Source organism: Mugil cephalus, chromosome 2 (assembly GCF_022458985.1).
Source record: "Mugil cephalus isolate CIBA_MC_2020 chromosome 2, CIBA_Mcephalus_1.1, whole genome shotgun sequence".
In the NCBI taxonomy this organism is placed as follows: Eukaryota; Metazoa; Chordata; class Actinopteri; order Mugiliformes; family Mugilidae; genus Mugil; species Mugil cephalus.
In genome coordinates, this window is record NC_061771.1 from 21,961,093 (window position 1) to 21,974,811 (window position 13,719).

At 40.5% G+C, this 13,719-nt stretch overlaps 1 protein-coding gene across 1 annotated transcript in view; it reads left to right on the forward strand.

Annotated features, from left to right (window-relative positions):
- The window catches only part of mad1l1 (mitotic arrest deficient 1 like 1), a 55,023-nt gene that overhangs the window by 14,723 nt on the left and 26,581 nt on the right, over positions 1–13,719 (forward strand). Inside the window, exons 12-15 of the mRNA XM_047578918.1 lie at positions 2,085–2,225; positions 2,560–2,616; positions 4,630–4,721; positions 4,826–4,916. Of these exons, the coding sequence (XP_047434874.1) occupies positions 2,085–2,225; positions 2,560–2,616; positions 4,630–4,721; positions 4,826–4,916 (381 nt within the window). The remainder of the gene's footprint in view (positions 1–2,084; positions 2,226–2,559; positions 2,617–4,629; positions 4,722–4,825; positions 4,917–13,719) is intronic.

Here is a 13,719-nt window from a genome sequence, read left to right on the forward strand (position 1 = left end):
TAGCAATCAGCATATTCTGCACTGTTCTCTGTTGTTATTTATTACCTGCCTTGAGCTTGAATTTCATCCACGTCCCTAAATTAGCCCCGTGAATGATCGATGATTGGGCTTTCAATGATCCTCAGAATTCAAGGATGGTGCTAAGCTGCCTGGCTTTTTGTGAGATGGTTATTGAAAGCCTAATTGCCACAAAATGCCACCTGCTTTGCTTTATAATACAGAGTGGACCAAAGCCGTGAAGGGCGGGGGGAGGAGATGCATCATTTTAACAGTCTCTGCTGACAGTGAATTTGCATTAATAAGAAGGCCGTTTTCCATTTTTTAAACAGACTAGATTGCTTTCACTCGACATGGCACCTGGAAACCCGTACAGAATTTACTATGTAATGTGAGTGAAATGTAATCACTCATTACTCCTTTATCCATCATCGTCTCACTAATGCCTGAACCAGGGCTGAAACTATTAACGTTGCAGTTGAAGTTGATAAGATATTATTCTTAATTTCTTTAATTTAACAACTTTTTAGTTTTAATAATTCACTGTGCACGATGAGCGCAGGCAGAGTGATGATTGAGAGGCAGTGTCAGGGCCCAGTTACGCTGCCTCTAATGCCGCGCTGTGTCAGACATTTCTCTCATTCTCTTCTTGCTCCATTAGCCTCAGTTATACAAACCTTGACAGCTTATAGCTTCTGATTTCTGACTTCTTATAGAAAGATTTCTTGAAAATGGAGCGACAAGCATGTTACTCATGAGCTACAGTATTTGGATACAGGAATGTCAGGAATGAGTGAGGTTTTTATCCTCTTTAACTACTTGGACATTACACAGTTGAGAGCGTGTCTTTTGCTCCATTAGTACAGAGCAGTGGTTCCCAACCTGGGGTCCGCGAGAGAGATCCCAGATCACAGCCAAAACTTGTCTGATTGGTTTGGGTGCAGGTGCGTCTTGGAAAGCTTGGTTGAGATCCAGCTGCAGCTGATGCTGCATTCAAGACAACTTGGGAAAAATGAAGCCTGAGTCAAAATAAAACATATCTGCTGCACATATTTTAATGTTCAACAAACGGTGGCAATATACCAAACTTATTTTTTGTTTTCTCCTTCAAGTTAACCTTAACCTTAATTTCAGTTGGAATATAGAATTTCTGAGTTTTCATGAAAGCATCCTCTAAGTAAATTTTGCGATTTAGAGTTAGAATATCCTCCTGAGACCCAAGCATATATTTGGAAAGCATCTTAATTTCTTTAAAATGAGATTAAGATCTTTGGGTATTTGGGATTAGTAGGACCTAAGAAGTATAAAAAAATAATCATCATCTTTGAACTGGAAGTAGTTTTTGAAAAAAATGCAAAAGCAGAATTGGAAACGATGAAATCCCAACGTCCTCAAACGAGTACTTGTTTATTTGTTAATATATTCATGTCCATATTAAACTAGAAAAGTTAATAAGAATAAATAAACAAGTATATTGACCCTTCACTACCAGCACATGGCAGATAAAAGTGTCTCCTTACGAGGACAACAGGTTTAAATGAAGCAGGAGAAGAACCTTAAGAAACCTCTAGCATAATGTCCCCATGTGAGGACGTAGGGTCTCAGGAGGATATGATCTGCAAGTGGGGGTTTGGAACCATTAATATAGAGGAGAAAACGTTCATTTATGTTCATTTACATTTTTAAATTATTTCATGACGTGTGGGATAAGAGATATTGGGCTTCATGATATTATATGCTTCATTTCCAATTAAGTATTTCTCTCTCTTGACTCTCATTTTTTTTTAATTTGGTCTTTATCATTTGTGGACCTCTTCATAGAAAGGGTCCTCTGCCTCGTACATTGTTCTGCGTATGCCAGTCACATTAACACACCAATCATTCCTGCTACATTCACTCAGAAAAAACATCAGCGCCTCGAAATTTTCCATTCACGCACATACGCGCCAACATAATGTATCTGATACCGCAGCGTCCTGTAATGTTGTGCTTTTCCTCCTTCGTGACTACATGGAAAATTGTTCAGCAAATGGCGCGGTTATCGTTTCATAATGTCACAATCTTGTGTGTGTGTGTTTGCGTTCCAGGAACGTGATGGGATGCGCGCCATACTAGAGTCCTACGACAGCGAGCTGGCAGCCACCGAGTACGCTCCTCAACTCGGCAAACGACTTCGGGAGGCGGAGGAAGTGCTGCAGAGGACGCAGAGCCACAATACGGAGATGGAGGTGTGTGTGTGTGTCTGTGTGTGTGTGCAGTCATGCTCAAACTCCTTTTGGCGTGTGCATTTATCGTGTCACGTATCTTCCAGTTTGTAATTTTCCTCTAACCTGTTGGCCATTTCGATGCGGATGTAACGACACTGTAAACACACTTCTTGTTTGCATGGTTAATATTATTACTTAGTGGACAGACTGACAGATACATACGTACAGTTATGAAGCAAATTAAACCTTCTACAAGCTTTGTTTGACAAATAGTCTTCAGCACATAGTTCGAGTAGTGTATTGGTAGGAAAACATGCATTTTTATTTTATGTTTCTGTTCTTTCTCTCAATTCAGGCCCAGCTGACAAAAGCGCAGGAGGAGACAGGGAGACTCAAACTGCAGCTACAAGCAGTAAGTGCACGTGCACACATGCAAATGTTTGCATGGTAGGAATTTACTTTAACTTTCCATATACTATACACTGATCTGGCATAACATTATGACCAGTGACAGGAGAAAAATAGCATTGATCATCTTGCAACAATATATTGTTCTGCTCAGAAACTTTTGGAGCTGGTTTTCATGTGGGTGTTACTTAGACGTGTAGCACCTGGCGCACAGACAAGACACAGCAGGATGCAGTCTGACACAGACACACACATTTCCCCTGCAATTTCATACATAGGGAGGGAGTGGTGATGTGTTATTCATATTTATACACAATGTATAGTATGTCACACATAGGCAAATTGAGCATTAATGATGTCATACCCCACCAGTTACCAAAAGCTGACGAACAACAAACAGGGATACAGAAGGTTAAGCTGTAAAACATTAATAATGCTCAGTGTTTCCTCTAGGATGTTTCTAAGAAGTGGCGGTAGTGATGGTGAATTTGTGTCAATAAAAAATTAAAATTAAAAAAAAGAAAGAAATTTGAAGGAGCAGCTGTTAGGCTTTAGGAATGGCGGCTCACCACTCCTAAATGAATGTAGAGGAAACTGATGCTGTAGAAATATTAATAAAATGGCAGAAAGCAATGTATATTTTATGGAAAGTAGTAGAAAGAGAACATATCAAATGTTGAAACTAAGATTTTCTCAACACGTTTCGTAAAAAATAAAAGACTGAAAAAGCCATTGACTCCATTGGCAAATAAGTCAACACACAGTTTCTCTAAATAAAATTGCAAACACTTAGGGTGTTACATTATCTACTGAAAAAATTATAATAATAATAAATATAATAATAATAGAAATAATAATTTGGAGAAATTCCTGTAGAGAAGGGACAAAGCCAAAACACAAACAGTAATAAACTGCTGTAATTTTCAATCAGCAAGACTTTGTGTGGTGGCGATTACATGGATACCTGCATGGTCTAAAGAATACGTCTGAAACTGTCAGGGAACTCAGCTCTTCTTAAAATACCACGAAAATGAGGAAAATATTAAGAAAATTAGATCCTTTAACTCTCTGGGAAAACTGTCATTTGTTTTGGACGTCATGGATGGCGCGTCCCTTACGCCGAAGAGGGGAGGGATTTCACATCGTGCCACAACTTTGTATGAAACGGGTCAAATAATCATGCGTTTTCACCTCAGCTCCTGGCAGAGGGGCCCTTTTTAGTCGGGGCTGTTTTTCTGGCAGGTGTAATTTGAGTCAGGGATGCTCTGCTGTGCGTGAATTTAGGATGCCAACAAAAACCATCATTTGCTCTGTGCTCAACAAAGAGGCTTTTCATTTGAGCTGCCTTATCTTAGCCGCTCACACTCACACTTGTAGTAAAGCGTCGTATTTTCAGCGTTGCCTCCCTCCTCTCAGACCTGTGTCACGGAATATATACGACATCCGATTTTGCAGCTTGTGGGAATTTACAGAAAACTGATTTCAGAACTATAACACAAACATGGTAACAGACGGCTTTGTGTGCGCCCCTCCTCTGATCTCCCTTCTTCTCGTGACTCCTCGTTGCCGAGGTGACATCAACACAGCCATGGCGATGAGTATTGACGCGTGAAATCCACCTGTCTGCTATAGTAGTAATTACTTTTCTGTCTTGGAAAGACTGGAAGTGAAGACGCACGGAGAAACAGACAGATGCTGTCAGAAAAAAAAGGAGGATAATTGGTGTGCGAATGGAAATGAGGTATAATTGCAGAGACGAGAAGCGGGATCAGGGGAAAGCTAAGTGAGAGACGGGCAGCGTGGAAACGAGCGGAGGGGGAAGGATTTAAAGTCACCGAACTAATATGGTGTACGGGATATATCTATTTGTCTTGATGTCTGTCTCGAAAAGATAGCGGCCCGCTGCAGTACAGTCCTCGGGGTTAATCTGCACGTAAAAGGATTCTGCCAGGCCCGCAGCCGAAGGTGGGCTGATACTGGTGTACGGGGCTCATCTTATTTCTCCCCCCTGTCCAAGGTGGAGCTGGAGCTGGAGTCTGTAAAGAAGCAGCAAGCCTCTGCTGCTGACAGCAGCTCTTTAGTGACCAGTGAAGAGGTCAGCATACTCAGGTAGTTAACACACTCAACCTGTTGCAGAAACAGCCGATTTCTAGCCCAGCACACGACAAATTCACAACTTGAGATATTCACAAAAAAAACGTTGCGTTTTTCAGACAGAAAATCGAAGATTTGGAGGCAGAGCGTCAGCGTTTGGAGGAGCAGAATAACATTCTGGAGATGAGACTGGAGAGACACAACCTACAGGTAGGTACCAAAACTTCCCCTCCAGCTGTTTGCTGTGATGGATTTACTCGCCCGGCACAAAGGAACCAATTTAATAACCCCAAGGGCAGCAGCCTGGCCCACATGACAGCGTAGATTGATTCACACAAATGTTCCCATATCTGACAGTTTTTTCAAGCACAATTGGACCCAGGTGTGATTCTGGCAGCGTCTAGTGGAAAAGTTGCAGGACCTGTGGCTGATTTAAAGTCCCTCCTTTATTGGTTGGAAGGATTACGACGGACGGTGTATGTGGGTGGAGGAGTCGGAATAAAGTCAGACATGTGAAACGGCCGTGGAAGAAACAGGCGAAAATGAAATGAACACTGCTCTGCAAGCCACCTTTACATCACTCGACTGTGTGCATCTCATCCAGCCGCTTCCATTTAAAATTTTAAAGTTACTTAACAAACTCCCTCAGTTACACCAGAGCCACTCCTCCTTTTTTAAATTGTCTCTCTCCATATATGAGTGTTTCATCCCAGTCAAGCCCCCTGACTGATACTGTGCCAAACTAAGCCCGCCGAGGCACTTTAATGAAATGTGTGTGGGCAAGCGTGCTGGTCCTATTTAGTTGTGGAGTGAATGAAATCCATGTTTTCTCAAGCATGACCATCACCTTTAAGGCAATTGACAACTGAGTGCGCGTGGGAGGGATTGTCTGCGCGTGAGTTTCAAGGTTACACAGTCAATGGATCAGGTCAGTTCTTTGAAGCTAATTTTTATGACTCCTCCGTGGTCTAATGCACAGCGAGAGACCTCTACATCAGACCGAGTGAGGAGATGAGAGGCTGGATGGACGAGTGTTTGAAGGCAGAAGTGAATGGCTGTGGGAGTGTGGGTGAATGACTTACGGGATTTATTCTTAAATATACGAGCAGTGTTTTTCTTTTGTCATTACAACAGCTCTCATACTGGATTCCTGTGGCCTAACCCATCATCTATACCCTGTCTTTATATTTTGATCGTACTGACCAACCAACATTACCATTGTAATGGAATCTCCCCCGTGGTGCCTTCAAATGCTTTAAAATGAATCGGTATAATTGTAAAATTACCTTTAAATTGACTGGTAACATTAAGACGATAGAGGCTAAAACATTTGTAATGGAATATCGTCCCTTTGATTGAGTCCATAGCTAGAACATAGAACAACTGTGCTTCAAAGCGCAGTTGAAGGCATGACATTAATTGGTGGCTTGCCTCTGACTAGAGGAATGATCAAGACGTGTCACTATAAAAGCATAAAAGCATGTATGATCTGCTCGACGTCAGGGCAAAGAGAGAAAAGTCTGATTTTTAGAAATGTTACCCAGAAACCGAAAGAATGACGGCACAGATTGTGTGACCTGATTTATCTTTTTTGGTTTGAATTCAACAAATTTCACTTTTTCAGTCTGCATTGTGAGTGAAGTTAAAAAGCACCATGCAGAGATGTGACGGTTTCAAATTTATCTGGCGCAATGACTGTGCCAAAGAAAATGATAAGATGACAAATTGGGGATGTCATGAAAAGATTATTTTGATTGGTGTCGGGGCCGATCAAAATAGTTTTAAAAGGATTATTTCTGCCTTAAACCTTAAACTTGAACATATCTGCTCCATGGACAAACTTAACACTAGTGGTTACCACCAGCACAGGCTTTCCATTGAAGGAAAATGACCATGTGGAACCGACAATGTTTCAAAAAAAACAAAGGAACATAGTTTTATGTCACTTATGTCACTGAGCAGAAGCAAAACTTGCCTAAAACCTTAGGTATCGCTATCACTCGTAACCCTGAGTAGATATCACCTGAAAAATGAGGACAACCTAACAGGGATTTGTAAATTATGCAATATGTGTATAGAGGTCAAGTAGTATGTATGAAATAAAATGACTTTTAGAGTACTGTGCCATGACTTATAGACACAGCCTGCGCTGGTGTGAACCATTTATACACTCGTCAGTCTGGTTCACTCTGTAACAACACCACCCAAACACTAGTCGGCGCTGTGTCTTTTTTGTGGGGTTAATTTTTGTTTCTACTTCCTGTTTCAGCTTCTGCGTCAACTTAATGCACAAATCTAAACTTACTAATCTAACTAGTTTAAAGTGCTTATTCATGGGTGCTGAAGACGTCACTTTCAAAGTGCCTCTCACCAGTAGTTTCCTACATTGACCGTCATGAAGGCGAACGCCACACGTCTGAATGAGGCAGAGAGATGGCGAGACCTGGAAAAGACATCAGTTATCGGTTGTGATCCATATTTATTCCCTTGATCTTTATCTTTAAAATCCCTCCCCGTACACTGAAGACGGCCTGAAAGCCTTCAGACGTATGGACGCCTAGCTTAGCTTGTTTTGTTTCTTAGCCCGTAACGTTGCTAATCTTTAAAACAGACTACCACAACACTTCTCTTAAGTTCTGTAGGCTGTTTATTTTTTGCAGACAAGTTAATTCACCACTTCTTCCTGCGTCCTGTGTACGTTGTGAGACGCTGTGGCACAAAGATGGCGGCTGCTTAAAAGCAGTGATGTCACTGGGACGTCCCTAATGAGAGTTTGTTTCCTGAACTATTACTTCTACCATAAATTACATGGCACCACGCTCTTCTCTGCTGGTGGTAACAGTCAGTATTGAAACTGAGAGAAAAGCTGCATCACGGACCACACTCATCTTTTTAATTTTTTAATCATCTTGCCGACCAGTGACACTTTATTTTATTTAAAAGTATTTTTGTTCTTTAACAAATAATGGACATTGATGCCCTTTTGTGTGCAGCTTATTTGTTCCCTTTGTTGTTTGTTGTTACTGAATATTACATGCCTCATATAGTTTTGTCTTGAGTTTATGTTGACAGAAACAAAAAAAAAAAAATTTTTATTTTTCAGCCCTATCGTCCAGCCCTACATTAAAGTGTAATAGTAATGAGTAATAGTCATTTTAACAGTTTCTTTGCAGGTTCACTTACTTTGTCCCTGTCAATAATTCATATTTGCTATTTTTGACTTGGATAAATATTGGAGCTCCGTGGTCTTACTTGATTTGATAGAGAATATCAAACCAAATTATGTTTAATATTCTCTATTCCTGGTGCATAAAATGAAGCCCGGTCCTTGATCCGAACAACAACCATCTATAATACACTACTTGTCTTACGAAACACTGTAAAATATCTAAAACTAATCAAAATGTTGCATTTGAAGATTCCTACAAGTGACCTTCATGTCTTTCCATGCACACTCTGAAAGCTTTAATCCACTACTGCATTTCAAAAGTCACTTGACGTTCACTTTCCTTTCTAATTCCTGGTTTGTGTTGCCGGTCATGGTATCTAATGAGGTCTCTGCTCGAGGAGGCAGTGGGCTTTATGTTTATGTGCTGGGTGAAGCAGAACTGCAGAAAGCTTTCATCCTTTTTACTTTCAGAACGACTGGATTCTCTATTTATTTCTAAACATTCATTATTGATGAGGGGAAAACGTAAGCACATTACCTCCTGTGCTCCAGATTTTCATTTTTTTTTTTTTCTCCCACTTTCTTCTCGGTTGTTGAGTAACATTAAATTCAGAGGCTTTTCTTGCAGGTGTTTGCGGTATGTTGCAGCACGTTAAATTGACAAATATTAGCTTTGTATTGCGTTGTAGGCACAAACAGAAGCCGGTGATTTTTTTTCTTATTTATTAGTCGGGTAGATCTTGGAGGTTTGTGTCCAGGTTGGTCCGATGAGGAAAAATCTCCAGGAACCTTCAGTGTTAACAATATTGTCAACATTAAGACCGAATTGAACATTTAAGTGGGTTTTCAGAATCCACCAAAGGCTTTCTCCTCTGTGGGAATCTTCTTAATAGTGAGAAGTCACATTCTTAGGATTTTTTTTGGATGGATGCATTTTTTAATTCATGACAAGTATAGTAAAAAAAAAAACGCAAAAATCTCTGATGCCAATTGTTGTTTGATTTCTTTTTTCCACACATCTTCTTCAAGATAAGATAATCCGCTGTATCTTTGTGCTTTTCCTGCCGTGCCTGTGTCTAGACGGAGATAATTGCTGTAGTTGCAAGAGGTTGCATCAACGTAGTCGCTCCTTTGTGCGCGTGCATACATGGACCGGGTCCAATTATATAAGGCACGGCAACATTGTGTTTAAACATCGTTTTCAAATGGGAACTGTATTAGCAGATAAAAGAGCAATTGATGTTGTGTTCCCATCACAGGATAGTAACGGAGGAGCTCAGGTAAGGTTTGTTTCTTAGCTGTGGCCCTACAGGGAAGGCGTCTATCGTTAGCCTGATACAATAAAGTCATATTTGAACGTTTTTCAGAAAACAAGAGAAAACTAAATTCGTAGCTATTTTTATTAACAAGGCAATTATAAACAATTAACAATCATAATCACAGTTTATGCAGGTTTGGAGATGAATATCAGCAATGACAATGAGTGGACAGCGAAGTATTTTTTCTTTTTTTGTGTTTTATAAAAAATGTAAAAGCTGAATCAGAGGCGACTGAATTGTTTAAGTCTTCTTGACAACGTCACAACACTCATCTTTGAGTGCTGCACACTTGAAACTCACTCACTCACTGGCGTCTGTTATTGACCCAGTATTCACCTGCAATTAAAGGAAGTTTATCATTTGGAATCATGAATTAATGAGTAGCACTCTAATGACCCATTAAGGTGTGAATGGAGACTATTCGGCACAGGTGTAAGTGTCTGATAAGCAGCTTCTCATTCCACCTCCACTCTACAGAGATGCGTTTTCCAGGTGGCGTCTGAGTCCTCTTCTGCTCCTAGACCTTTTCCTTCATGCTCTCAAAGCATAACCCCAAGCTTGTTTTGCTTATCCACGAATTCCCTTTGGCTCAGGTCCCCGTGCACGTTCAGGACAAATAATCTGCACCTAATACTACATGGAAAAATTTTAAGAAATACACAGAGAACTGTGGCCAGATTGTACTTTTGCCATGTGACATAGATGTGAGGAGGCTCAGCGAAGACATGATGATTGTTGGCTATTCCTTTAAACTTTATTTATTGAAAACTTTTTTTAAATTTTGGATACAGTGGTATCAAACCGGTATCATCGAAGTAATTGTTCGTCCTTACAGTTGTAGAGCTTAAATGTCAATTACCTTCTTGCCGCTTCCCACTATGTGAACAAACCACTGTCAGGTCAGAGCCAAACAACATATAGAAGAAAATAAGGTTTATAAATAGATAATATAGGTGAAACAAAGAAAGAAAAGTCGAACTGTGGTTGTTGCTAAAGCAGGGTCTGACATATATGGAGGAGCTTAGTCTCTCTTGATATATCTCCAGCTCTGGAGGAGGTTCAGTTCCTGTAAAAAAATAAAAAATTAAAAAATAAAGTGCTCCACATCCCTTCAAATGTCTTAACTGGACCAGTGACAGAAAACGTTTCTCAAGCTTAAAGTTAAAGAGCACTTCCTCGATCCAAAGATCATGTTTTGGGGGGGGCACGTGACGTGTATTTTGAGTGAGTTGTGAGTGGGAGGAAGCTGGAGTAAGTGGAGTAAACCCACGCAGACACAGGGAGAACATGCAAACTCCACCCAGAACGGTGTCAGACTGGAACCCGGACCTTCTCGCTGGGAGGCATCAGTGCATTTTAAGCTCGTATTCGCTATAAAACCTGTAAATTCCTCCAGTAAACGGCTAAAATAGCTTGTTTGGTTGTGTCTGCGCAACTTGCTAGTGTGTAGCTTACAACAGGGAATCTGAAGATGTCATTCCACCTTAACCCTGATCAGCTCAATCTGATCCAAGGTTGTTTTTCTTTTTTTTTTTTTTAACCTTTCAGCTTTAATCTTACCGCTCTTCAGAGCCGTGTAGTCAATCCCATGTTTGTGCATTCCATGTGCGTCTGAGCGTAGCTGAGGATTTTATCAAAGGATACAAGATATGTGTGAGTTTTGGGTTTTACCAGTCCCACCTCTCTCTTTGGATGCTGTGGTATTACTACTTCTAACTCCATCTTAAGCTCTTAGGCTCCAGCTGGCGTGTACGTCTACGTTCCACTGGGCACATGGCACATTCCCTGGGCCTCGTTCAAGAGAGACTATCGGGACATCTGCGCCGCAGCTAGCTGGTCATCCTCAAATTTTTACCCATGCTGGAAAAAAGTATTGGAGTGTGTCTTCCATCTAAATAAATCCATGGCTGCCCCCTTTCCTCAGAGACAGACGTATAGTAACTGAACCTTATCACAAGAAGACGTGTTTTTTTTCCAGCTGAAAAAGAAAATTGGGTTATTTTACTACATTTAATGCAAAAAAAAAAAGACAATGCTGTCACATCCAGAGCTGCAGTGATTAAAATGCAGCCCTGACAGAAGGTAATACAGTTGGTTTTCGTGATTTTTATCTGTTCTTTCGCTCTTAAAGCAGGTGTTAATAAAAAATGCAGCAGAAAGCAATGAAATAAAAAAAAAACAACTACATTTCTTTCAATAGACTGTGTCCCTGAATGCTGATTGTTACACGCTGCCCACACTTTCCACCAAAAAAAGAAAAGTTTCAATGGAAAGAGCTGACATTGTAGTTTGTGCTTCATTCAAAGTAACAAGAACATGATTTTTTTTTTTTCTCCCAGCAAGATGTGGATTTCTTATTTCATTTGCTCCATAGGGCTCGCCATCGATTTGTTATTCGATTTGATCCCCAAAGATGCTTCTAGGATGTCCTCTGTCTAGACACCGCCAATTTGTAAAGGAGAGAGGTTAAAGCGGCCAAGAGCTTAATCTGTTTTTGATAATGTGACTTAGTGGAAGAGTCTTGACTCGCCGCCGTCTCCTTCGCCTCTCCTCTCAGCCTCACTTTATCACCTCATGTGGTTTCATGGCTGATAGTGCACGCTCACTCACCATTAGTGTGCCACCTGTTCCATCAATGACTCATGTGTCCCCAGTGGTCTCAGCTATGTCCAGTGTATATGAATGGATGTTCTTAGAGCGATTTGTTTACTTAGGTCTTGTTGTTTTTTTTTGCGTTAAAAACAGAGATTCCCTCGACTTCCATCCCACCCTCCCTTCACCATCTCTCCCTCTCATGAACTTGATCTCGGTTGCTCTCTGTTTCGCTGCCTCTCGCTGTGTTTTTTTATTTTAAAACATTCTCGGTGCCCTTGTATTAGATGTGTTGTTATTGTTGTTCTATGAATAAGATATGTAGCCCCGGGCACTTAAGAGTAGCACTCAACCTTCTGTACTGTAAATACTGTGTGAAGGAGAAAGCTGAATACTTGCACATGAAACACAAAATAGGCTGTGTTAAATATTTTAATATTTGGCATTAATTTGGCAGCAATGAACTAGGTTATAATTTCTGACCACTGCCTCTTTCTTCTCTCAAATGCAGACGAGCATGTACAGTGAAGGGTAATGGCTTCATGTCATTATTCTTGATCGTGAGGATACGTTTAGTGGTTCTTTACATTTCGTTGAGTCATACTTACTTGATCACACTTTAATCTGTTTCTGAATGAATAAGATGGATAAAGATATAAAAAGAAGCCCCTGTTATGATAGATATATGAGGAGAGCTCAGTCGGTTAAAAATGATGATGCCATTCCTCGTCTTATTCTGAAACAGAGGCGCTTTAATGCCGCAGAAAGGTACTAATGCTGTATTTGTTTTGTTGAACAGTCGAGTAAAAAACTATTCCCCCCAGAGCTGAGCCAAGGCAACTAAAAGATGTAATGGAAAAAAAAGAATTGTTGCCTTAATCCGACTTTAACTGGACAACTTAAGCGCATGTAAATGTGTTACTCCAGCTAAAACCAGAGGTCTCCTTATCCGATTAAGACACACAGGTAATGCAATTGGAAATGGATTTTCTCTGTCATGTGTGCACTTTAATCATGAACCCGGAACAAAAACATCCAAGAAAGAATAAGGAAGAAGAATAAGGTAAACAAGGTAGAGAAGAGATAGCGCCATCTTATCTGTTGTTCAATTTTCTCCGTTGCTTGTAAACTGGGACAAGGACAAGTTGAATTTTGAGCACAGCTTGATTAAGCTGTGTATGTAAACGCACCGAGTGGCTCCCCATTCTATTTTCTCCGTTTTTATTTTAATACCCATACAGGCCCATCATTGAACTTCAAACGATTTACGTAAGAGGAAAATAAACCGGCACTTTATTTAGCTGTGACGTGTGTGTGTGTGTGTTTGTGCAGTCCGGCTGAAAATGGTTTGATATAAATACACGCATTTGCCGTCGCTCATTTTGGAAAGCTCAGTCTCTCCGTCCCCTCTTAAATTATACAAAGCGTTATTTATAAGCATGTGAGCCTTTTTCCCTCTCCATCCATGTCACTTTCTTACTACGCTGAAGGCAACTCCACCAACCTTTGTTTTCTTCTGTACGTCCTTCAACAAATACTCTCCCAGTCTGCCGCTTGCTCTCCCCCAATGCCATATAGTCTATAGAGGAAACTGTAGCTTGGGGGCATATGAATTCTAATTTAGCGAGTAATCAAGAGCTCAGATTGGGTGTGTTTGTGTGTGCTTCTCCTTATATTGGCTAAGAAGGACTCTTCTCGTTTACACAGGACTTAGAAGAGCCCGAAGAAAATCATGTTCAGAAAGGACTTTCCTTTGCATTGCCTTCATTTTCTGTGTTTTCTTTAGTTGCTAACATTTACAGAATCTGCAGTATTTACAACTAATTATTGCATGTAGTTGTTGTTTTTGGCCTCACGATCTGATACCAACCATTTAATATTCTGATCCCAATCTAATCTTAAATCAAAATAAAAAATCTCCCGACTCGCAGAT